At 35.2% G+C, this 24,500-nt stretch overlaps 2 protein-coding genes across 11 annotated transcripts; one reads left to right on the forward strand and one right to left on the reverse strand.

The window, feature by feature from the left end:
• Positions 1 to 566: 566 nt before the first annotated feature.
• Positions 567 to 14,250, forward strand: LOC131144636 (uncharacterized). 9 transcript variants are annotated; one of them, XM_058093387.1, is made up of 7 exons: positions 591 to 735; positions 856 to 1,014; positions 1,947 to 2,139; positions 10,760 to 10,930; positions 11,117 to 11,217; positions 13,381 to 13,533; positions 13,802 to 14,250. In XM_058093387.1, exons 4-7 carry the CDS (start codon positions 10,834 to 10,836, stop codon positions 13,955 to 13,957), a joined length of 507 nt encoding a protein of 168 aa, XP_057949370.1. In that variant the 5' UTR covers positions 591 to 735; positions 856 to 1,014; positions 1,947 to 2,139; positions 10,760 to 10,833; the 3' UTR covers positions 13,958 to 14,250. The 9 variants fall into 9 exon arrangements, with proteins under 9 accessions (XP_057949369.1, XP_057949370.1, XP_057949366.1 ...); XM_058093390.1 differs by having other exon boundaries at positions 619 to 735; positions 903 to 1,014; XM_058093386.1 differs by lacking the exon at positions 1,947 to 2,139 and having other exon boundaries at positions 567 to 735.
• A 2,643-nt stretch (positions 14,251 to 16,893) lies between these two features.
• On the reverse strand, positions 16,894 to 24,181 carry LOC131144637 (beta-1,3-galactosyltransferase GALT1-like). 2 transcript variants are annotated; one of them, XM_058093392.1, is made up of 9 exons: positions 23,887 to 24,181; positions 21,146 to 21,425; positions 20,185 to 21,000; positions 19,376 to 19,611; positions 18,995 to 19,276; positions 18,315 to 18,443; positions 18,065 to 18,244; positions 17,615 to 17,722; positions 16,894 to 17,417 (listed from the first exon to the last, which is right to left on the reverse strand). In XM_058093392.1, the coding sequence occupies exons 3-9, from the start codon at positions 20,945 to 20,947 to the stop codon at positions 17,205 to 17,207; spliced, it is 1,911 nt and encodes a 636-aa protein (XP_057949375.1). In that variant the 5' UTR covers positions 20,948 to 21,000; positions 21,146 to 21,425; positions 23,887 to 24,181; the 3' UTR covers positions 16,894 to 17,204. The 2 variants fall into 2 exon arrangements, with proteins under 2 accessions (XP_057949375.1, XP_057949376.1); XM_058093393.1 differs by having other exon boundaries at positions 18,065 to 18,211; positions 23,887 to 24,145.
• Between the last annotated feature and the right edge of the window lie 319 nt (positions 24,182 to 24,500).

The raw sequence follows: 24,500 nt of genomic DNA on the forward strand, positions 1-24,500 counted from the left end.
AGAAAACTCAATTTTATGTTAATTAGTTGACTCTGATTGAACAAATTCACTGATTTTTTTTAAATTTTTATCCAAATTACTATATTACTAAAATCAGAAAGCAAACCACAAGTTAACCAACTAAGTGATCCGAGCTGTTTTTTTAAACAAGATTTTATTTTTTAAAGATATATTTGGTTATTTAATTTGTATAAAAATTTTATGTAACTAATATTTTGGAACAGTATAATTATTTAAGTATTTTACTGAATTATTAGTATTCTTTATTTATTTTTCATATATTTTAAATTTTTTAAAATAATAACTTAATTAAGTTGTTTGCTTTATGTCAATTAGTTGTAATGAGTGTCCAATTTATTTACAAGTTCAATTTTTGGAACATATTCTACTTAACTGAAAAAATTTTCCAACTTAATTTATTAAATTAATGTTATATCTAAATTAGCTATCTAAAAATTTAAACAACCAACTAAAAGCAACAGTGTAGGATTATTGTTTTAAAAAATAATTTAAGAATGAGAAATTATGTTTTTAAATGCAGAGTTTAAAAAAGAATTTTAATATATTTTTGAAATAGAGCTTGATTGATTATAGAGGACTTACCTCATTTTATAAATTATTAATTGTTTCATGAACATGTAAATGCAAAAGTACTGCTCCATTCGCATGTCGGAACCCTAGAAACTCCATCCAGCTGCAGCTCCTACCGCCTTCTCCGACGTGCTGCGATCAACTGTGAGTGAATCGACCTCCTGTACTCTAGAATCATCTTTTTTTTTTCGATTCGAACGGAGTCGGGATGATCTTGTAACGAACTTAAATCCTCACCGCCCAACTTCTCACTCGTTTCGTCAGAACGCTATTCCGATCTCCATGACAGAAGCCATGAATCTCTTTTCCAGGCGCGGTATCAGTCGATTTTCTGGGGAATTCAGCTCAGTTTGGTCGTTAATGGCTGTTTACGGTGGTCGAGTCATTGGGATTACAGAGCTCATTTTTGGAACTTCCTAGTAGGTAAAGTTAGTTCATTTAGGTTTTGTTTGGTTGCAGGGAGTGCAAGAAATTAAGTGAAATAGAAAACATAAAAATGGAGGAAAGAAAAGAGGTTTTGAATTTACTTTAATATGTTGCTTTTTGCCATAAAAAAGGAAACTTTTTCAACATGACCTGGAGAGAGTTGTTGTGTTTTGAGGCTTCTTTATTATTATTATTATTATTGTTCTTTGTTGTATTTGTGTGTATTTGTGTGTGACTCTTATACTTAGTGGGACTCAATAGACAAAAGATGAAAAACATATCTGTTGTACAATGCAGCAGTGACTCGTCGATGAGTGTGCCTCTCTCATCGACAAGTAGATACCAAGAGCTCGAAAAAATGCAGAACTTCTGAGATATCAAAAGTAGGAAAATCAAAAATTCAAAGACTCGTCAATGAGTGAGTCTCACTAGTTGACGAGTGGACCTGTCTTTCTCGTCGACGAGTTCCCAACTTGTCGACTAGTGCGCTTTGCGTTGTGAGGAAAAATTCAAATTTTGAATAGGAATGTTGGGACGGTTGAGTATTTGGTGGGAAGCCTCTGAGGGGTTGTTATTTTTGTTCTTTTGGGCATATTTTAACAAAAGAGAGATCATTGTATCAAGTGTATTGTGTACTTTCATTTTCATAGTGAAATTCTTGTGCCGATTGTTCCTGTGGATGTAGGCTTTGCCGAATCACGTATATTTTCATGTTATTTTATTTATTTTCTTTCATATATATTGGTTGTGAATAAATTGTGTCTTGGTGCTTCATCGTTTGCTGCAATTTACATATTTCGCTGTGCATCCTATACTCGATTTCAACAACAAATTGGTATCAGAGCATTGTTGTCATGGCGTCGGGATCTTTTTTTGCAAGATTTGATGTTGTCAAATTCGATGGAACCGGATATTTTGGTTTGTGACAGAGTAGAGTTAAGGATATACTTGTGCAACAAGGTATGGTGAAGGCTCTACATGGTGTTCAACCGGATGGAATGAATGAGGCGAATTGGAGGCAAAGGCTGTTTCTACAATACACTTGTGTTTGGCCGATGAAATTCTCTATCATGTGATGGAAGAGGATTCTCCAACGGCTGTGTGGCGAAAGTTAGAAAGCCGGTACATGTTCAAATCATTTTCTAATAAACTATTTCTTAAGCTGCGTCTTTATTGGCATAAGATGGTTTATGGTTCGAACTTAAATCAACGTATCAATGTCTTTAATTAAATCATAAGTGATTTGATGCGGGTTGATGTTAAATTTGATGCAGATGATAATTCTTTTTATGTTATTAAATTCTTTGCCAGCAACTCATACTTATGAAAATTTAGTTACCACCCTTACATAGGGAAAAGAGACTCTTAATTTAGAAGATGTGACAAGTGCCATATTGAATTTTTATCAAAGGTTGAAAATATGTGATGAAGGAGAATGACTTGTGGTGAAAGGTAACAATGAACATGGCAAAGGAAAGCTCAAAAGTGGATCAAGTCAAAAATCTTGTTCTTAATCTAAGAAGAAAAAGGATATCTGATGTTATAAATGCGGTAAAAAGGGGCATGTTTAACCGGAGTGTTCAGATTGGAAGAAAGGAAATGCTAAAAAGTATGAGGGGACTTCAAAATCAGAGAATGTGGTTCAAGAAGGAGATTTAGTTTGCAGTGATGGTGATATTCTTTCGGTTTTGTCGGGGTTGGATCACCTTACGGAGTCATGGATACTTGATTCGACATGTTCTTATCATATGACTCCAAACAAGGAGTTGTTCAGCACCTACAAGTTGGTAAATTCAGGTTCAGTTCTTATAGGTAATGATGTTTCTTGTAAGATCATTGACATAGGAAATATTAAAATAAAAATGTTTGATGGTGATGTAAGAACCTTGAGTAATGTAAGACACATACCGGAGTTAAGGAAGAGTTTGATTTCACTTGTCACCTTGGATTGTAATGGTTTCAATTACAAGTCCGATGGTGTGGTTATGAAAATGTGGAAAGGTAATCCGATGGTGATGAAAGGGCAAAAGTTAGATGAGAATATTTATACACTGCAGGGAGCTACTATTGTAAGTGGAGCTGCAGCCGTAGATATTGAATCTGATGAAACTATCTTGTGGCATATGTGTCTCGGGCATATGGGAGAACATGGTATGAAAGAACTACAAAAGAGAAAACTCTTGAAGGGTATAAAAACATGTAAGCTGGATTTTTGCAAGATTTGTGTTCTTGGAAAACAAAACAGGGCAAAATTCGAATTAACTGTTCACAAGACAAAATGTATTCTTGATTATGTGCATTTCGATGTTTGGGGTCCGGTTAGAGTAACATCAAGAGGTGGACATGTGTATTATGTGAGTTTTGTTGACAACTACTCACGGAAAGTTTAGGTATACTTCATGCAGCATAAGTCTGATACGTTTGTCAGGTTCAAGTTGTGGAAAGATGAAATGGAAAACCAGACAGGGAGGAGAATCAAATGTCTAAGGTCAGACAATGGGACCGAGTATGCTAATTCTAGGTTCATGGAGTTTTGTAAGAAGCAGGGCATTAAGAGACACTTTACCGTTCACCGGACATCTTAGCAAAATAGTGTGGCTAAAAGGATGAACCGAACTCTAGCTGAAAGAGTTTAGTATTTCAGGCTTAATACAGGGCTATTGAAGAACTTTTGGGTCGAAACAGTTAGTATGACTTGTTTTCTGATAAACCGATTATCAAGGGCATCACTAGAGGGTAAAGTGGCAGAAGATGTGTGGACGGGAAATGCAGTTTACTACTCCGAATTGAAGGTATTCGGGTGTTCAGCCTATGTTCACGTGTTTAGTGAGGAGAGATCAAAGCTTGACCCAAAATCTAGACGTTGCATCTTTTTGGGATATTAAAAGGGTGTGGGGGGGGTACAAGCTGTGGGTACCAGAGGCAAACAAAGTGGTGATCAGTAGAGATGTAGTTTTTGATGAGAAAGTTACGGGGGAATGTACTCAAGATTGTGATGAAAAGAAGCAAGAGCCAGAAAACTGGGGTAGAGATGAACATGTTGTGCAGGTGGAGTTGGAAGCTCAGGGCAACGACAATTATCATGGTCCTTTGATTGCAGGGAGTTCTAGCTCGGGAAACCAGAAAGTTGACAATGTTCCTATACGGAGATCCAGATGCACTATTAGACCATTACCAAGGTATGAATTTGAAGAGTTAGTATCTTATGCTTTTCTTGCTAGTTGCAACGATCCAACTATATTTCAAGAGCAGTGTACGACCATGAAAAAGGTAGATGGATGAGTGCAATGATTGAGGAGATGAAATCATTACATAAAAATCAAACTTGGGATTTGGTGGAACTTTCAGATGAGAAGAGACCGATAGGTTGCAAATGGGTATATAGGAAGAAGGAAACAATTGCAGAAAAGGAAGGAGAAGAATTTAAGGCATAGTTAGTGGCAAAATGGTACGCACAGAAGAAGGGAATAAACTATGATGAGATTTTTTAACCTGTGGTTCTATTAGGATAGTGTTGGGGTTGGTAGCTCATTATGATCTTCATTTGGAACAAATAGATGTGAAGAAGTCATTTCTTCACGGTGACTTGGAGGAACGAATTTATATGGTACAGTCGGAAGGATTCAGTGAATCAGGGAAAGAAAACTTAGTTTGCAAGTTGAAAAAATCTCTTTACGGGTTGAAATAGTCTCCAAGGCAATGGTATAAAAGATTTGATTCTTATATGATCAAAATTGACTACAAAAGATGTGAGTATGACTGTTGCGTGTATGTGAACAAACTTGATGATGGTTCTCTTATTTTCTTGTTGTTGTATGTTGATGACATGTTGATAGCTGCAAAGATTTAATTGAGGTAAATCAGTTAAAGGAACTGTTGCATAAAGAGTTTGATATGAAAGATCTTGGTTCAACCAAGAAGATACTTGGGATGGAGATTGGTAGGAACAAAACTGCAGGGAGGTTATGCTTATCTCAGGGTGGTTATGTGGAGAAGGTATTGGAGAGGTTTAGCATGGTTGATGCAAAACCGGTGTGTACACCTCTAACGAGTCATTTAAAGTTGTCTACTACAAATTGCCCAAGTATGGATGATGATATTCGGGACATGTCAAAGGTCCCCTATGCTGGTGCTATGGAGAGTTTAATGTATGCCATGGTGTGTACAAGGCTAGACTTGGCACATGTTGTGAGTGTGGTGAGTAAGTTTCTTTCTAATCTAGGTAGACAATAGTGGGAAGCCGTTAAGTGGATTTTTAGATATTTACGGGGTACATCGGACTATGACATCATGTTTGACAAGTAACAGGATGGTCCTTCAGTTGTGGGCTTTGTAGATACTGATTATGCAGGAGATATGGATGACAAAATGTTTACAACGGGTTATGTTTTTACCCTTGTAGGAGGACCTATATGTTGGAGATCCATGGTTCAATCTCTTGTGGCAGTGTCCACAACTGAAGCTGAATATATGGTAGCTGCCAAAGCTGCAAAGGAAGCCTTATGGCTTACCGGTTTGGTCAAAGAGCCGGGCTTACATCAAGACGGGGTTGTGCTATATTGTGACAGTTAGAGTGGTATTTACTTAGCAAAGAATCAAGTGTACCATGCTAGAACCAAGCATATTGATGTGAGGTTCCATAGGGTTCGGGAATTGATTACTTTGGGTGAACTTATATTGGAAAAGGTTCATACATCTGAAAACACAGCAGATATTTTGACAAAAACGGTCACTAGTGAAAAGTTCAAGCATTGCTTGAACTTACTCCATGTCTCCAAGTGCTAGAAGGGAGACAAACCCAACCGAATGTTCTAAGTTCAAGGTGGAGCAATCAGATATATTTTTCGGGCTCTCCTAAGGGGCGTATAATTGCCAAGGTGGAGATTGTTGTATTTGTGTGTGACTTATACTTAGTGGGGCTCATAGACAAAAGATGAAAAGTATATGTGTTGAAGTCTTGTGCAGTGCAGCAGTGACTTGTCAACGAGTGTGCCTCACTTGTCGATGAGTAGATACCGAGAGCCCGAAAAAATGCAAAAGTTTCGAGATACCGAGAGTAGGAAAATAAAAAATTCAAAGACTCGTCAACGAGTGGGTCTCACTAGTCTATGAGTGGACCTCTCTTTCTCGTCGACGAGTGCGCTCTGGGCTGCGAGAAAGAATTCAAATTTTGAATAAGAAAGTTGGGACGGTTGGGTATTTGGAGGGAAGCCTCCGAGGGGTTGTTATATATATTCTTCTGGGCATATTTTGACAAAAGAAAGTTCATTGTATCAAGTGTATTATGTACTTTCATTTTCATAGTAAAATTCTTGTGCTGATTGCTCCCGTGGATGTAGGCTTTGCCGAACCACGTATATTCTCGTGTTGTTTTATTTATTTGCTTTCCTATATATTGGTTGTGCATAAATTGTGTCTTGGTGCTTCATCGTTTGCTGCAATTTACATATTTTGCTGTGCATCTTATACTCGATTTCCACTACATTCTTCATCTTCTCAGCTCTTAAATACATCAATTCGACTTGTTTCTCTACTTGATGATTAGTTATTTAGTTGAATCAATTTTAGGTCCTTGTTTAATTCATGATTTGTTATGAGCTCTGCGTCATTATTGGTGTGATTATGTTATCTTATATTTCATTTTCATTTTGTACTTCTTCGCATTTTCTTAGCAGCCAACCAAAACCTATTTTTTAGCTTAACTGATGTCTGCGAACAAGGGGTATTTTGGATATTTATGGCGACATTCCCAGGAATCTACTTTGTGAATCAAATTCGATGATCTAGAAATCACATCAAATTCCAAGGAATCTATTATGCATCAATCCCAAATTCTTGCCCATTCAAATTCTGACAATCACATTCTTGGGAATGTGATGCCAGGAAGGGTCCTGGATTTCAGGAGCCAAACACACTGTTACATCAGTTTGAGGTGTGCTTGGGTCACTCATAGATCACTTGTTTGATGCTCTACTGTCTATTTACAGTTGCTCACTCACCAGCGTGGGACCGGTGAGACTGAGAGTCTATGTCTTAACCATAGACTAAGCCAATGGCTAGGACTTAGCCACTTAGATGGCAACGAAACCGTGAAACCATATGAGTCTTAAATTGTTGATCAATTTATATCCAAAAATTAAATGAGTTGAAATTGATCTACCCTTTGGTCCATCAGCCCATTTAACCCTTTCACCTAATATGCTAAAACTATTGATCAATCGCACTCTAGACCAACTTTAACCAATTGATTTTCAATTCTTGATTCAACTATTCGATCAACAGTTGATTTCTAACTTGACAATACAGTTTCAAGACTATTGCACCAAGGCTGGTTTTGATCGTCAAGGCTAGGTTTTGTTGAACTCAATCTTCAAAGCTATGTTTGGATCTTAGCAATCTTGCCACTTCTACAGGAAGAAAAACTGGACAACTTGATTTTACTCAACTTTCTAGGGAGAAATTTATTCAGCTAGCAAGAGAATCTGGGCAGTTTGAGGACGCCACAATTGAATAGTGTTGATCCTCAAGAATTTGGGGCTGGGAGACGAGATATACTTTCTGAAAGAAATATTCCAACAATGCTACTGAATAACCCTCAAGGACAAGTGAGAAGAGGTGAGATTGTGTTAGTGACGATTGGGGCTGTGGATGACCTCCTTGCCCCAATAATCATCCCAGTTGTGAAGGAATCCTGATCAAAATTCTGTTACTGTTGGTAATGATGATAAATCATTACAAGCTCAGACACTGCCATTCTGGGGAGTATGGGCCGTGCTGCCGGAATCATAGCTGTGGACCTTCACCTGCAACATTTTATAGGTGTAACCCCCCCCCCCCCCCCACTTTTTTTTCGCTAGTTAGTTACTTGATCCTGTTCTGAAGAATGGTTTGGTAGAAATTAATGAAATAGTTTTGAAGGGGATGATGCTTGGAGTTGTGATAGTTCAACCTCCTGCCCCTACCTTCTTTTCCAAAAAAAAAAATTTCCACTGCATTTTTCTCCTTTTTCTTCATGGTTTGCAACCATATGGAATGAATCATAATGTTTCAAATTTGTCACACTGATTAATTTTGCTACTTTTTAGGGGAAAATGTTTTTATTGACTCTTTAGTCCATAGTCAGTGTTGAAGCTGCAGTCTCAATGGGGCAAGTATGCCATTGTGGCAAACATCGAGGCGGCAAGGTTCACATGTATAAAAAGTGAGGATGATATTGTCTTGGTTAAGGACGAAGACATTAAAGAAAGATGGCGAACTTACTTTAGTAAGTTGTTTAATGAAAACCAAATAGAAGGCTTAAACTTAGAATTGTTAAATGAGGAAAAGACTAAAAATATGAGATTTATTCGCAAAATTAGAGTTAACGAAGTTAAGTTTGCACTAAAAAAGATGAAAAATGGGAAAGCTATGGGATCAGATAACATCCCAATTGAAGTTTGGAAATGCTTAGGTGATAGGTGATAACGAAATTATATAGTCAAGTATTTTATTTAATACAATTGTAAAAACTAAGAAAATGCCAGATGAATGGAGGAAAAACACTTTAATACCTATATACAAAAATAAAAGAGATATTCAAAATTGTAATAACTATCGTGGAATTAAACTTATGAGTCATACGATGAAACTATGGGAAAGGGTAGTTGAACAAAGATTAAGGTTAGAAACGAAGGTCTTAGAAAATCAATTTGGTTTTATTTTTAGGAGATCTACCATAAAAACTATTTATCTTTTAAGAAGATTAATGGAAAAGTTTAGGGAAAAGAAGAGAGACTTGCATATGATAGGATACCTAGGGAAGTTCTATGGTGGGTTTTAGAAAAAAAATGGTGTATGTAGTAGGTATATGGATGTCATTAAGGGTATGTACGATGGAGTAAGGACTATAGATGGAGACACTAGAGAATTTCCAATCACCATAGGTGTACATAAAGGATTGGTTTTGAGTCCTTATCTTTTTGCTTTAGTGATGAACCAATTGACTAAAAGTATTCAAAAATAGGTTGCATGGTGTATGTTGTTTGCAAATGATATTGTATTAATTGACGAAATTAGAGACGAAGTAGAGGCTGAGTTAGAATTATGGAGAGAAGTTTTGGATTTTAAAGGTTTTAGGATAAGTAGAAATAAGACAGAATATATGAAATGTAATTTTAGTAATGATAAGAGGAATATTGGAGACAAAGTTAAACTTGATGATGAAGAAATAAATAGCACTTGTAGATTTCGATACCTTAGATCTATTATGCACGCTGAAGGAGAAATTGAAGATGATGTAATGCATAGAGTTAAAGCAGGTTGGGTAAAATGGAGAAGTGCTTCAAGTGTGCTCTGTGATCGTAGAATACCCTTAAAATTGAAAGGGAAGTTTTATAAGACAGCTATAAGACCAGCTATGTTATATGGATTGGAATGTTGAGCGATGAAGAAACATAATATCCAAAAAGTAAAAGTTGCCAAGATGAGAATGCTTAGATGGATGAGTGGTATAATATTGAAAGATAAATTAAGAAATGAACATATTTGTGGTAAGTTAGGTGTAACTCCTATAAAAGATAAGATAAGGGAGGGACGACTTAGATGGTATGGACACTTGCAACGTAGGCCACATAGTGCATCTGTGAGGAAGAGTGACTTAGTTACCGTGGGGGGCAGTAGAAGGGGTAGGGGTAGACCTAAAATAATTTGGGAGGAGATAGTGAGTAAGAATTTAATATCCTTGAATCTATCAAAAGAAATGGTCCATAATCGCAAAAATTGGCGGAAAATGATTCATATAACCGACCTCACTTAGTGGGACTAAGGCTTGGTTTTTTGTTGTTGTACAAAGAAAATTTATTGTTTCATTCCGATATAGGATAAAATTTACTATATCATAGGCTTTTATTTTTAAATGATATCTAAATGTGAATCTTCAAAATTTTAAATTTTGGTAACTTCTTATATTTGTCATTGAAAATGTGTGTGTGCGCGCGCGCATGTGTTTCAAATACGAGTTAGTGATTCTCCTTTTATTTATTTTTCTTAATATATATATTTTTAAATTTTATGCCATTACATATTTTTTAAAGCAAAAAAATTCAAAATATAAGTATATTCGATTATATCATCAAGTCATGGCCTTTTGTTTGCCTGCCAATGCATACACATAGGTACTTGCAAATGGTATTAAAATTTTAAGGGAGGTAAGCACATATTCAAAAATTTCAAGGGAGATACTGTCAGTATTAGAAACCTCAAGGGTGGGTTTTGCAATTTGCTATTGCATAGATTATCCTCCCTGATCTCTAGATTTCTGCCATGTGGCATTTATTCATTGTCAAGTTATTTCATGTTTTTTTTTGGTGGCCACTCATTCATGTATCAGCACCACAGGGTCAAGGCCTGTAAATTACCAATTACCTATGTATACACTATCCAACCACCTTAATACAGGGTCAGGTAGATGCACCATAAGGCTCAAGGCTCTAGTAATATTTTTTTTTTGGGTGCACTTTTTACTCCCAAAAGGTTTGATAGAATGAAATAATAAAGTATACATCGAATCAAGTCATGTAAACCCTGATGACAGTGGCATGCTATGCATGAGGTACACAGTTGTTCTTATGATATGCAGGTATTGATTTTGGCCCTTGTGGGTTTTATAGTGGAATTTGTGATTGGTAGATGCATTGTTTGATGAAATGAATGAATGACTATCTGTTCTTGTAAGCTTTGTAAGAGTATAATGTTATTTTTGCAGGGAAAGCTGAATTTTCTTTGGCGTGTGTTGCTCACTTTGCTTGGATAGTTCATTTATAATTGAGTTCACTGCATATGAAGCTCGTTGTTGTTCCTGCACTGCAATTCAAGGCTTCTACTCTCTTCGGGACCTGCTTGAATTCTTCTAACTTCCTTCCCACACAGAGTAAAAGTACGAGAAGAAAAAAAAAAGTTGGGGGGGGAACTGTTCGCTTCTTGCAAGTTTTGTTCTTTTTTTTCTCTTCCATTTTTTGCCAGAATGTATTTTGAATCCATTTACTCTGTTCATATTGTTGTTCCCACCAAGCATTCTTGTTTTGCAATCCTTGTTAATCACTCCTCGCTTATATTCCTGCAGATTTAGTTTTGAGGCCGTTGGTAGTTGAAGCTAGGGCAAGGTCGAGGGCAAATACTCGGAGAGAGAGTGCAAAAGTCCGAAATATAAGATTTATGAAGAAGGTGCATCTTCCTTTTACATTTTGTAAAAATACACTGTATGATGTTGGTGCAGATCCTTTACAATGATGCTTTCTGTGAGGTTACTTTGATCTGTTTGTCATTCACAAAAACAACAATGCTTTTGGGTTTCAAAGGTTCAAGGATAAACCAGTTGTGAAGTACTGTTGTTATGCCTAAGCATGCGTTTGAACAGCTGTAGATGCTTAAAAGCCCTGTTGGTTCTTCAGTTTATACATTCTCCTCACATCTAATAATGTCTAGAGGGAAGGATGAAAGATGAAATTCAGGAAAAGGCTTTTTTTTTTTCACACCCCCCCCCCCCCCACCCTCCCCCAAAAAAATAAAAAATAAAAAATCAACCACGCAACCTCTGCTCATGTTGTACATGTAACCCATTCATTGGATAAGTCCAGGGCTGTTTTGTATCATTCCTGGTTTCTTTTTTTGTTTTTTGTTTTTTTATTTTTTTTTTCTTTGGCTGTATAATAGAGAAATAGGTGATGACAATACATTTGTTTATGCTACTAGCCTACTAGTTTTCTGTTTCGATTCAGCCATTGTGGCAAAAACTGAAAGCAAGATTTATGTTTCATTTATTGTGATATAGTACTTTAATATCTATAATTTACTTTTATTGATTAAATCATTGTATAAACAATTTTAAAAATATTAAAATATAATGACCATTTTAATTTAAATATGATTCAGATATAATGAAAATAAAGTATTAAGAATATTGTTCTTGGAGTACTAAAAAGTGAGTTTAAGAAATATAATAAATAAACAAAATGGTTATAATTAATTTCTTCTTTTACTATAATTTTTAATTTTATAATAATTTTTAATTTTATAATAATTTTTAATTTATATTATTTTTCATTTTCATTCTTTAAATCATATGTTTTAACTATTATTTGATTGAATGATAAAAATCAACGTGTTTAATTAGGTTTTTATTGTTTTAGTTCTGGAAATATTAACCAAATAGGTAGGTAGTTTTCCATTTTAAGTTTTTTGTTTTTTTTTGTTTTTGGCTTCTAGTCTTCATTTCTATAATTTTCAATTGTGATACCAAATGACCCCTCAACTTTGCTTTTTTTTTTTTTTTCGTTTTCAATCCTTCCTACCAAAGATAGCATAAAAGAAATAATGTTGATGCTCTGACATCTAATCTCTTGTGATCCCCTTTTAGCATTATATTATCATGTTCTTAGGCTTACCTATTTGCAAAATGCTGGAACCCCTTTTGCTTTCTGCAAGGGGTGGCAGGGGGTGAGTTCCAATTGGGACATTGGGTTATGGTGGAGATTACACAAAGAACACAGCCAAATCCTATTAATTAGGAGTCTGGGAGTCAATCTTTTAATTTTTCTGACTAGTTTGAAAAATTTTTAATTGTCTCATGTTTTTATTTTTGTCATGGTTTTTTCTACCTTATTGTTCAATTACCTGTGTGTAGCTAATAAATAATATTGTGTGGATAACTTGTAGTTCATAGTCAATTGAAATGGGACTGACCTCAGAGCCCACCCTAAATGTTGCAGCATGAAGTGTGGAACTAATACAAAGTATTAGATTGGCACAGATAAAGTGCAAGAACATAACAAAGTAGAGACGTAAAGACAATAATAATGAACGATGTCTTTGGTTCGCCTGTAAAGTCTACATCCCTGGCTGCCATGATGGATCAAATCCACTATGATCTAACAAGATTTAATCACATCATACTGTCATGTCCTAAAGAGCCTTATTACACCAATAAATTGCACAAAAGGATTCCACATGAAAGTTTTCCCTGCACTTACGAAACCCTATACAACTCCAGAGAGTTCCTGGAAATTTTAAACCATCCCACTGCAAATTGCATAAGATGAACTACCGAACTAGCAGTTTGGAGTTTTTTTTCGTTGTCCAGTTTATAGGCCGTTCAGTGTTATTGATAGAAACAAACAGAGAGCAGATGCTTCTGCAGGGTTATAATCAGCCAGCTGATTCATGGTTTGTCTGGTTCACAAAACCACTTATTGTATTCTAGCAAAACTGAACTACTAGTCAGACTAATCTTATTGAGGTAGCACATGCGTGCGAACTATGTTACTCAAGCAGCACATGTATGTGTGTTTGATCCGTTCAAACCATGACCTTTTATATTTTCTTGACTAGTTCAACGGCTCCCACACAAAGCCAAGGCTTTCTGTATTCTGTTCAGAGAAGCAGTTGTATGCTATGCTGGTAGATGACCAGAACAAGAAGTGTCTATTTTATGGAAGCACCCTGCAGAAGTCCATTCGTGAGAATCCCTCTTGTACCACCAGTGTAAGTTCTATTCTGATGTTAAGACATTTGTATGGAAAAAAAAAAAAAAAAAAAAAGCCGCAAAATTTCCATGGTTATGGACAGTAGATCTTAGCCATCCCAAATTAGAAATTTATTTGGTAGTGGCCAGTAGGTGCTCCTAAGATGCATGTTTTTTTTTTTTTTTTTTTTTTTTTTTTTTTTCATATTTAGTTTTTGCCATCCAAGAACTGTCTTGCATTTTTCTGCTGCCTAATTCTCAATTCTATTCAACATTTGTTAATTGAAGGAAGCTGCTAAACGCGTTGGTGAAGAGCTTGTTAAGGCATGTATTGATCTCGAGATTAATGAAATATCATCTTATGACCGCAATGGTTTTGCTCGGGGCGAAAGATTGCAAGCCTTCGAAATTGCAATTGGTCAATATGGGCTGCTGCCAGGATAGATCCAATCTAATCCTGTGCTTTCTTTGCAGATAGTACGTTTCTCCAAATCTAATTAATTTATTTCATATGCTTAGTTTACGTTTAGTCCCCGGAAAGGTTCCTGCACCTGGGTTATTTCTTCGACCTTTTTGGGGATTGGCGAGCGAATGCACTTTTTGATATTTTTCTCTTTTCCCCTTTTCTTTTTCCTTTTTAAATTTTTTTTGGTCTGCCTAGCTAGAACAATCTTGTTTCCTGGTCCTGAAAAGAAATAGAATTTTTATGGAACCTATTTAATTTCTTGTTTGAAAAATCAGTCACAGAATTTTTATGGAAGACATGTCTTGGCTGCTGGCCTATATTACCTCCCCCTATCCGAGTCTAGTTTGGTTGGCGCAGCAAGATCGTTAGACTCGACTCAATTTAAAAATTTTGAACTTCAAACTCAAATGGAACTCCATTTGTTTGTTATTCTAAATTTGTGAGCTCGACTCAAGTATAAGCTTCACTTGATTGACATTGATTTGGTAATTAAAATAATACTAATATTAAATATATCACTTGCACATATATATCCAAAATATTAAGTTCCAAATTAGGTTTGCAAATAATTATTTGAAATTCAGATTGAAGGTGCCCAAATGACATGGTTGGATCAAATTTAACTCAAAGCTAGAAATCTTGCTGGCTGACTAGACCTAGTGGCAATGCAGCCAAACCCATCTCAATGACTCTGCCCCTGCTTCAAAAAACGAGTAAATGTCTCTGGATCGTCATGGGGATGGGGTTGAACATGTAACTTTCCTTAGAAGGCCACCAATCAAGGGAGCATGGATTTAGGGTTGAGGGTTTAGTTCCTTTTTAGACAGAGACTCCCAGTTTCCTCCTCTAGCTTTGGAGTGTCTTTTGGGTGTTTCTAGGGTTAGGTAGGGATGCCTTTTTGGATTTTAATTGGAGAACGCCGAGTCCTTAACGTAGGTTTTGGTTAGATGGCTGGGTCTCAAATGATTCAACGTCATTTTTTTAGGGCTCTGAGTGAATCATGACTTCTTAGAGGGACTACGGTGAGAGCATTTCTTAGTAAATGTTTTTTGCAGTTAAACTCTGGACTTTTGTGTTGGTTTCATCAACGGGGACGGCCTCTAAATGGGCAACAAAAGAAATAAAAAAAAGTTGGACTAGGGATTAGGAAAGAATTTCATTGACATATGGGTAGGAGGCCGATGATGTTAGACGTTGTTACTCATGTCCCTGTTCAACCTTGATGAGAAACAAGTCCGACTGGATTTTGCAGGGGTGGTGACACCCTGCTTAAAAGTGTTTTCAGAGTTTGGTCGTCATATTTAGGAAGAAACCAGATTTGAGGTTTGCCCAGACTGTACTGTGTGTCATGGACCTCACACCACTCTGCATATGCCATGACAAAACTATTGGTGAAATAATGGAGCCCGATTCCTTGTTCGCCCCACTTTTAGGCCATATTTAAATTACAAATAATCTTTCTAAAAGCAACACAAGCACAGGGGATTTGGGAGCACTTTAAAAAAATACTTATCACTTATTACTTAAAATAAATGTTTTAATGCTTAAAAAGTATTCATTGCATTGAATACTTTTTAATTGAATTTTGAGAAGCAATTTAAGATAACTATTTCGCCACTTATAAGTGGCATTATTCATAGATGGGATCAATTTTGTAAATATAAGAATTATTTTATAATTTTAAATATACACTCAAAGATAACATAATTCAATCATGAAACAAAGAAGAAAAACCATCTATTAATTTGAAATAACATTAAAAATTAAAATCACTAATTTAATTAATATTATTATTTTAATATAAATTAATATGGTAATCATACGTTAAAAATATAAATTAAGAACAAGATTATTATTAATAAAAAATAATATAATTTTAATTTTAATTAATAAAAAATATTTAATTATTAATTTAAAAATAACATTAAACATATTTACTAATTATATTGTTTCTTAAAAATTAATCATATATTATTTTACTATGTAGTATAGTCTATTAATTTATTAATAAAATATAATTAAATTCTAGAATGAACAAAAAACCCATCTATAAATTTAAATTAACATTAAATATATTAAAATTTTAATTTAGTTATTAATACTATTTTTAACATAACTTAATGTGATAATCATATGTTATAAATATACATTGGTAATTAATACATGAGAATATTATAATATTTTAGTTAATAGAAAATATTTAAATTTTAAATAATAGACAATTAATATTACTAGCATTTAAATTTAGTTACAAAAATATTATTATTTTTATTTAAAATATATTTAAAAATAACTATATATTATTTTACCATGTATTATTGTGTATTAGTTATTACAATTCAATTATGGATTGAGCATAAGCTATTTATTAATTTAAATTAGCATTAAATAAATTAAAATTTAGAATTTAATTAATAATATTATTTGTATTATAATTTAATATGATAGTAATATATTATAAATAAATATCAATAATAAGATTATTTTAAGTAAAAATAATAATCCTATATTATTTTTTTAATAGAAAATCTCTGAATTTTAATCATAAATAATTAAAACAGTTATTAATGCAAATTTTAATTTAAAAATATTAATATTTGTAATCTAAAATATGATTAAAAATAATTATATATCCCTATAATAAAAATAAGTGTCCAAAGACCACTTATTTTAAATACAACTAAACAAAACTTATCAACACATTTCTAATTTAACACTTTTTTTTTTTTTTCTGAAAAACACTTGTACATAAATGGTAAGACCAAAACTTGTTGGTTCTTTCCACGCCCCCTAAATGAAAGGCCAGTGCTATTATCCCTGCGGAGAAGAGGGTAGGGATTGTTGGGGGTTTCGGTACAAAATTGCACGGTGCACCAGTAAGGGCTGCCAAAAATTTTGTGATCAACAATCAACATTATAATGAGGCAATAAATTTCTATTTAACCAGAGTGTACTATACAGAAATCTCTCTCCCATCCACCCTTTCACTTTACACGCCGTTAGATTGCGTGTGAAGCACATTGTATTTCAACAAACCCTACAAGCTTTACTACAAGTATTTGTAGTTCATTTCTAAATCATTAGTGGCATAGATCCTCTAAAACTCAGCTCGCCTCGTGGTTTATAAAAAAAAAAAAAAAAAACACCCTACCCTTGACTATGACAGGGACTAGTTAACAATGAACGTGTTCGCAACTTGGCGCCGATGACTAGACTAATCTATGTTTATCGATTGCTACAGCATTTCGCACCATTTCCTTCTTGAAGCTTCTGCCATAGACACAGCAATTCCCTCGGACCTTGGTAATGGGCCACAACATAACCTTCCTTGCACCCCACATTATAGACCCTCTCTTCCTTTTCATACCTAATTTCCAAACCATTCTTCTTCATATCAGCAATCCAGATGCCCATTGCCACGTCTTCTAGCTTAAACATCTGCCAACTCAAGATAAGCATTAGTCTGTGTTAAAAGAGGTATACTTTGTATAGCAGGATATGAATCGTGATTCACGAGCTTGGAAAATAAATTGTTAATGTTAGATGATCCAAAATAGTGTTGGTGGCAAGGGCGCCGCGGGGGAGGAAGGGGGGGGGGGTGGAGAGTTTAGGATCATTATTATTCATTTCTATACCTTCAGCTGGCCTTTTCTGTATCTCTTGTTGACTGCCTTTGCGATGTCATGTGACACAACGTAACCAGGACCATGTGCCCAAGGGGGGTAAGTCTCTTCTGACCATTCCTTCACCAAAGCACACATCAAAGAGGAAGTTGAGTCCATTGTGACGCAATTCATTGGCTATTCTACTAAATTCCAGAACTACATGCTACTATGCTAGTGTTTTCCCACCCTCCCCCCAAAGGACAGACTAAATAACCTGATGCAGTAGTGCACAATATAATGTCAAGATGGCATACAATTCTGAATCAATTAGCAAAATTTCCAAACTATTCAATTTTTATCCAACATGTAGTGACCAAAAAGCATAACACATTTAACCCATTTTTGTTTCCTTTTATTTTTTACCAATATATCTTGATCAAATTCAAGCATGAAATAAAATAACTGAGAGAAAAGTGCTACCTCTTTGCTAATATACCACTTGCTATCATGAGTTCGATGAGGACGAGAATCTGAGTTTATGAGACCATAAAGCAATCCTTGAGTCGCATTAATCCTCTTCAAAGAAGTTAAGACTTCGTCCACACGAACAAATGCATCATCATCTGTCTTCATGACAAAATTTGCTGAAACAACGTCTGTCTGTTGAAGACATGAGGTCAATGAAGCAACAGAGCAATTCTCCTTGTTAAAGGAATAGAGAGAAGTTTACCCCAAAGATGCAGATGGCTAGAGTCTTCCAGGTGATAACGCTGTAATAATCAATAAATGGCATCAGCTGTATGTCTCCATATGTCTGTGCCTCGTTCCAGAGCTCCTCATTTACCATTTGGTTCTTATGCTGCAATACACCTCTAGCTCTTAAATTGGCTAAAGAAAATTCAGTGATGGGCTTACGTAACTGCATAATAGCAGTCACTAGGATCACAGAAATTCAAGTGTTTCAAAATCAAACTTAAGATTTTAAAAGAACTACAAGGGCATTTTTTCAGTACACCACAATTACAATTTAACAACAAACCAGCTCCTAACCATAAAAAAAATTAACTCTTGAATCTGAGTATCAAATGCTATAAGTAGCGTTACTTTTTATCCAAGCACCATATTCTGCGCATGTACAGCTTAGAAACAAAAAATCAGGGTCCACAATAAAACTTCCTGCCTCAGATTTACAAAGGATTTTGGATTGGATATATTTTTTTGATTAGATGACCAGAAGAAATCAAATCAGACCAGAATAAGTCAAATCAAACTGATAAATCATTGTTCACAATAAAGTGTCTTATGACCAATTATATGGTGAATCCCCTCAAAAGGTCATTAACACCAGATTGCTACGAGCAAAATGTAAGTTCACAATTAACAGGTTCTAGTATGAGAAGCGAAACTCACTAAACCAACAAAAAAGCGCACTGCAACTGCTCCTGATTTCACAGCAGCATATTGCATCCATGTTCTTCGAACAGCCATCCTGCGCTTAAAATTATTTGCTGTAGAGAAAACCCCAATGAAGAGATCCAGCAGTCTTTGAGGAGGGAGACGAGCTGATTTAAGTTTTTCTATATCAATTATATGTTCTGAATCCTCTGATGTGGGTAAACCACTAGCTAGGACAGAAATTAAATCCAAGTCTCCAGAAATCCTTACTTCACTAACAAGCCATGGCTCCAAACTCTGGATAGATAACAAATCAAGAAATAAAATAAATATAAAAAAGTAATAATTGTTTGAAAATTTTTTAAGATAACTTGATATAGAAATGATAAAAATTACTTCACGATATGCAAATGATGTTATGTGCTTTCCATCAACTGTCATTTGTATTCCTTCTCCTCCCACCCTTAGTGTGGTAACAAATGGATGACCTTGCCTAAAAGGAAAATATCTTCTTGTTTTAGGTCCTTTGTGTACCATGGAAGATTTACTCGGAGCATTAGAATGCCTGCTAAGCAGGATAACCTGGTTGTCATCTTTACCCACTATCTTGTTGCACTGGTCCAGCTCGTCCACTGATACATCAAACTATCTCTAGTTAACATAATTAAAAGAAAAAATAATGCATAATGAGCTTCAAGGAAGCAGTTAAAAAATCTCTAAGAGAAAAGGAAAAACAGATGAGCACTGAGAGGATAGATCCCTGTCAAAACTTACTGTAGTAAAATAATTATGCAGAAGACAGAATTACTATACGTATGAGCCATGATCAAATTACAAAATTTTCAAAACGAATTCCTAGTTTTGCACCTGTCAATAACTTTTATGAGCAGCAATTTGTTCATCATCTCACCATATGATAAATTGTTCTTCCCATCACCATCATATTTGCAAAATGTCGAGTGACTTGAAAATCAAAATGGCTGTCCATACCATCCAACTTTAATTTAATTTTTTTCTTATAAAAAAACATATGATGGGCAAGAGAGTGGGTGTAAAACTAGAAAGTAATATGAAAAATGCACTTGTGCATTTCTATATAGACAACTGCACCGTGCATAAACAATTAATTGAACCGTATGCACATATATTGAAAGTTGAAAACCATGATATGGTCAAGAAATAGAAAATGAGATGGCTGCCCCTACCTTTCTTATTTTTTTCTGGAGTAGGAGATGGACAACGCTCCTCTTCACCCCAGTCATGGGCTATATTCCAGGTATTTTGGACAATTACAGGGTCTTCAGTGATCTTATCACCATGCAGCCTAACATTGTAATGCAAAATGATGGGTGGATCTGGCTCCCCAGGAAGCCTTTCCCCTCTTAGATCAATCCGAAAGTTACCAAGAAGACCATTCGGAGTGCCAATGATTGTAATCGAAGAACCCTGAGTGAGGCCACATGGAACCCGCAATTTATAATCACTATTATTGAATTCTGTGGTATTCATTTTATTAAGAAAATAAGAGCACTGCTTTTCTTTAGCTCTCCCATGTGAACTTTCATTTGTGTAAACAAGTCTATCCTCTTCAACTGACACCATAAGGCTACTCCATGCATTTCCAGCTTCCTTCACAGCTTCTACAGCATTTGGTAATCCCTGAGCATGATTTATTAAGTGTTTCAAATGGTTCCATGTATGCAAAGATTGTTGCTCTTCATTGGAGAAGTTCCTCTGGACAAAGAGACTAAAGACAATGATATCAGCAGATAAAACTTGAGAACCATTCTTCGGATTCTGATCTGCAGTTGAATCCCCAGCATATAACCATTTGAGGGTATTTGTTGTATTGTAGGATAAAGGACTTATAAGGTAACTTTCTCCAATAGGATTTTTCATGACCCCGTACCACATCACCAATAACATAAACAAGGATGCAATTAAAACAACACCATACCATCTCCTCATTTCAGCTCATTAGTAGTTTGCATCAAAAGTTCTGGTACTAAATTCAGTGGTGACTGCAATTATTAGAAACCAACATGTAACAAAGAGGTCATCAGCCATCACCAAGCATTGAGGAGTTAGGTCATAAAAGCAAGTCAACAAATCCCAGGAATTATAAAAAATATAGAAAAAAATAAATAAGATCTGTTTGGAGAAAACCTTCAAGTCTCTCAACTGGAACAAAGTAGATAGAGAAACTGTGGATCCCGGAAGGCATGTTTCACCTCTTCATGATAAAAGAGTACATATTTTCAAATTCTAGCCTGCTGAGTGCTATAACTTTTATGTTGTGCAACCTTTTAACTTCCCAAATTGACTACATAGGCCTTGCGATTTCTGGAACTGATGACACAAGGTTCATCCAAGACAAAAGCAGTCATGCTCCCAGGTCCCAAATCAACCAGCCCTTGGAAAAATTCTAAGAATTTTCCTAGGAAACCTAGTAAACGAATAAGAATATGTAAAAACTATATGAAAGAAACCAAGATAATGATCAATGGACCAAAAGCACATACAAAAATAATCAACCACGAATAAGCTAATGATACAATTAGAGAGAAGTATACAGGAAATGCCACTTGCCACAACAAAATAAAAGGTCAGATGTCAATATGCAGTTTTATGTAGCACGACTAATTAGAAAGTTAAGGGAATTTTTTATTCATATGTTCTAAACTGAACTATAGGCTTCCAGAGAGATGTATTAGAGAATATCATCCAGAGTCTTACACTCACTGGAAATTCAATCTCAATTGGGAGATAGCACACAGAACACCCATGATTATTGGGATAGCAGTAAGGTTGCTCCTTTGTGACCACTTGGTCATGGGTTTGAGTCCGGGAGACAGCCTCTCTACATAAAGCAGGGTAAGATTGCGTACACTGTGACAACCCTCCCCCTACTCTCCAAAGTGAGGAGCCCTGTGGCCCAAGGACGCTCTTGTGTGTGTGTGTATAAGTTCGGTCCTTTCAGCTGCTGATTTGAAACAATCTCATATTCACTGCCCCAACATACTAAAAACAAGCCCATTTGGGTAAAGACTTAACTAAATCCTCTAACGAACTGTATAATTATTGGATTTATACCAGTGAACAAAAAAGGAACGAAAAAAGCAACAAGTTTATTAATAGAATTGAGGCTCTAGACAAAGAATCTTCTTCTTTGGATATACTAGAAAAAAGGACTAGATTATGTAATGATGAAACTGAAAAAGAATACTAGAGTGCAGGGTGTAGGTTACGACACAAAGTTTTATAAGCTAGATTACAACCCCCACCCCCACTTTTTTTTTTTTCTTTCTTTTTCCCCCCTTCTCTCTTTGGGGGCAAGGGTGCAGGTTAGTACACAAAGTTTTATAATTCACAGTCCCTGCAAAGTGAAAAGCCCAATAATCTGTCCACTAATGCAGTCCCCAAGGACAGAAACCGCATCAAACTTATGCATACTCTGTTCTTTTTTCTGCTCAAGTAAGCCATAAAATGATTACAGATTGAACAAAGGCGATGAGGGAAAAGAGAAATAGAGGAAATAAAGGGAAAATACTTTCCAGATTCCAGAAACAAACCAAATAATTGATTTTTATATATGTATTTTTATTAAAAAAACAGGTTAGGTAAAAGATACAGCTATCCAATTGCACCAGTTTGAGTATCTGCTCTTCAATATTATCAAAGCAGCAGCAACTGCAATTTGTTCTTATTTTCCTTTCTTGCAAAATTATTTGCTGCAAACTCTTCTCATCACACAACTTGTCAATTCCCCAAAACTTAAGCACTATTATTCAGTAGTTTCAAAGAAAATTGTTTACTAACAAGATTATTGGCCTCTATCAATTCTTCTCTCAGCACAAAAAAATTAGTTTGATTTTGCAGTATCAAATTCAGGTTTGAATCTTCCTCCACAAAAAAAAACTAAAGTGTGCTAGGTTAGGGATATACTCTAAAAGAATTTTTTCCCCTTTTTTTGTGAAGTAAATTAACAATTTCTGAGAAAAAAATTATAATGTGATACTGTTTCAGTTTTAGTAACAAAGCACAAGTCATGGAAAATGGTGAATAAAACTTTGGGTTGCCAGATTTTGTGCTTTAGAAGGATAATCTACCAGGTCTCAGAATATTCATACCAATTGGTCGTTTGCTAGGATATTGGTGTTCTTTTGGTAACAATCAAGACTCCTTAATCAGAATTTGCTACAAACCCTGACAAAAATCACACGGATTTTAAATTTAGGGAGAAAAACAACCAGAATCTAGCCTCAAATAATCAGCTTGAGTTCTAACATGTTCCTTTTTACCCTTATACAGGATTCCCCACATAAGGTTCTTTTATAGAGTAGCATAGATTATTATTATTATTATTATTATTATTATTATTATCTAGAGTTTTAAAACTGTTCTACAGTGACAGAGATTCAGTAAAATGACTGAACCAATTGAGTTCTCCATTAGGTAATACACTTTACTAAAGCTTGAAATAAAATACATTTACTCACAGCTTTCTAAAACTTAACTCTTCAGAGATTAACAGGAGAAACCCAAAGCACGAAAAAGTCAACTAAGTAGATATGGCGAACAAATTGAGGACACAGATCTGAACGCGTTACACTGAAGAGTCAGCAACAAGAAGCAACTCAACCCTCACTGAATTACTTCCAAAAACGAGAGAGAGAGAGAGAGAGAGAGAGAGAGAGAGAATGAGCAGCGGAAAAGTACATAAGAGACATAAAACCGCAAAATTTCAAGCAACAACAAGCTACTCAAACCTCGCTCATTCAATTTAAGAGAGAGAATGAACAGTGAAAACTGCAATTAGAAATTCAAGCTCAAGCAAAGCCGTAGGAGAAAAGAGAGTATAAAAACCTTCTGCCAAGCAAACCTGCGGTGCAAATTAACATGCGTACCATTTTCGAGTCCGTCCAGAAGTGTGGTTGAAGAGGAGAAATGGGCGGAGAAGTTGAGAGACAGAAGAGAAGCAGAGGAAGAGGAGGAGAAGGAGATGAAGAGGCTGCGACCCGACCCGATCTCAGCGGGTTGAAAAGCTTCCTTGAACTGCAAGTTTCGCCGTGGTCCTGGGGAAGAACACACCCGACTTCCTCTGCTACTTCTTCTGTGCTTCCGTTTCTCTTCTTTTTCTTCTTCTTCTTCCTTTTCTAGTTTTCTTCTTCTATCTTTTTTCGAGTGCTTGGATTTGAGCCCGTTGACAAGTCAAGTAAAATAAAACCATAAATAATATTAATTATAAAAAATTCATACATAAAATTAATTAATTAATTTATATATATATATATATATATATATATATATATACACACACACATGGAGAGAGAGAAAGAAGGGAATACACGTGGTTGGTGCTATTCTTATCTCCCAATCGAAATGTAATTAAAATTTTTATTTATTTTAAAATTAAAATATTTAACTTATTATATATATAAATATATGTATGTGTGTGTGTGGATATGTGCTTGGTGTGTGATAATTTCATATAGCCATAGAAATAATATTATTATCGAAT

Source organism: Malania oleifera, chromosome 12 (assembly GCF_029873635.1).
Source record: "Malania oleifera isolate guangnan ecotype guangnan chromosome 12, ASM2987363v1, whole genome shotgun sequence".
NCBI classification, from domain to species: domain Eukaryota; kingdom Viridiplantae; phylum Streptophyta; class Magnoliopsida; order Santalales; family Ximeniaceae; genus Malania; species Malania oleifera.

Bases quoted from the DNA above. Each gene is read 5' to 3' on its own strand.
- LOC131144636 (XM_058093386.1), top strand. From the start codon at position 10,834: ATGAAGCTCGTTGTTGTTCCTGCACTGCAATTCAAGGCTTCTACTCTC. The intron at 11,218-13,380 runs GTGCATCTTCCT...TTTCTTGACTAG, and splicing joins ATATAAGATTTATGAAGAAG to TTCAACGGCTCCCACACAAA. The intron at 13,534-13,801 runs GTAAGTTCTATT...TGTTAATTGAAG, and splicing joins ATCCCTCTTGTACCACCAGT to GAAGCTGCTAAACGCGTTGG.
- LOC131144637 (XM_058093392.1), bottom strand. From the start codon at position 20,947: ATGAGGAGATGGTATGGTGTTGTTTTAATTGCATCCTTGTTTATGTTA. The intron at 19,277-19,375 runs GTAATTTTTATC...TTATCTATCCAG, and splicing joins CATCATTTGCATATCGTGAA to AGTTTGGAGCCATGGCTTGT. The intron at 17,418-17,614 runs GTATAGAAATGA...TTGAGTTGGCAG, and splicing joins ACAGAAAAGGCCAGCTGAAG to ATGTTTAAGCTAGAAGACGT.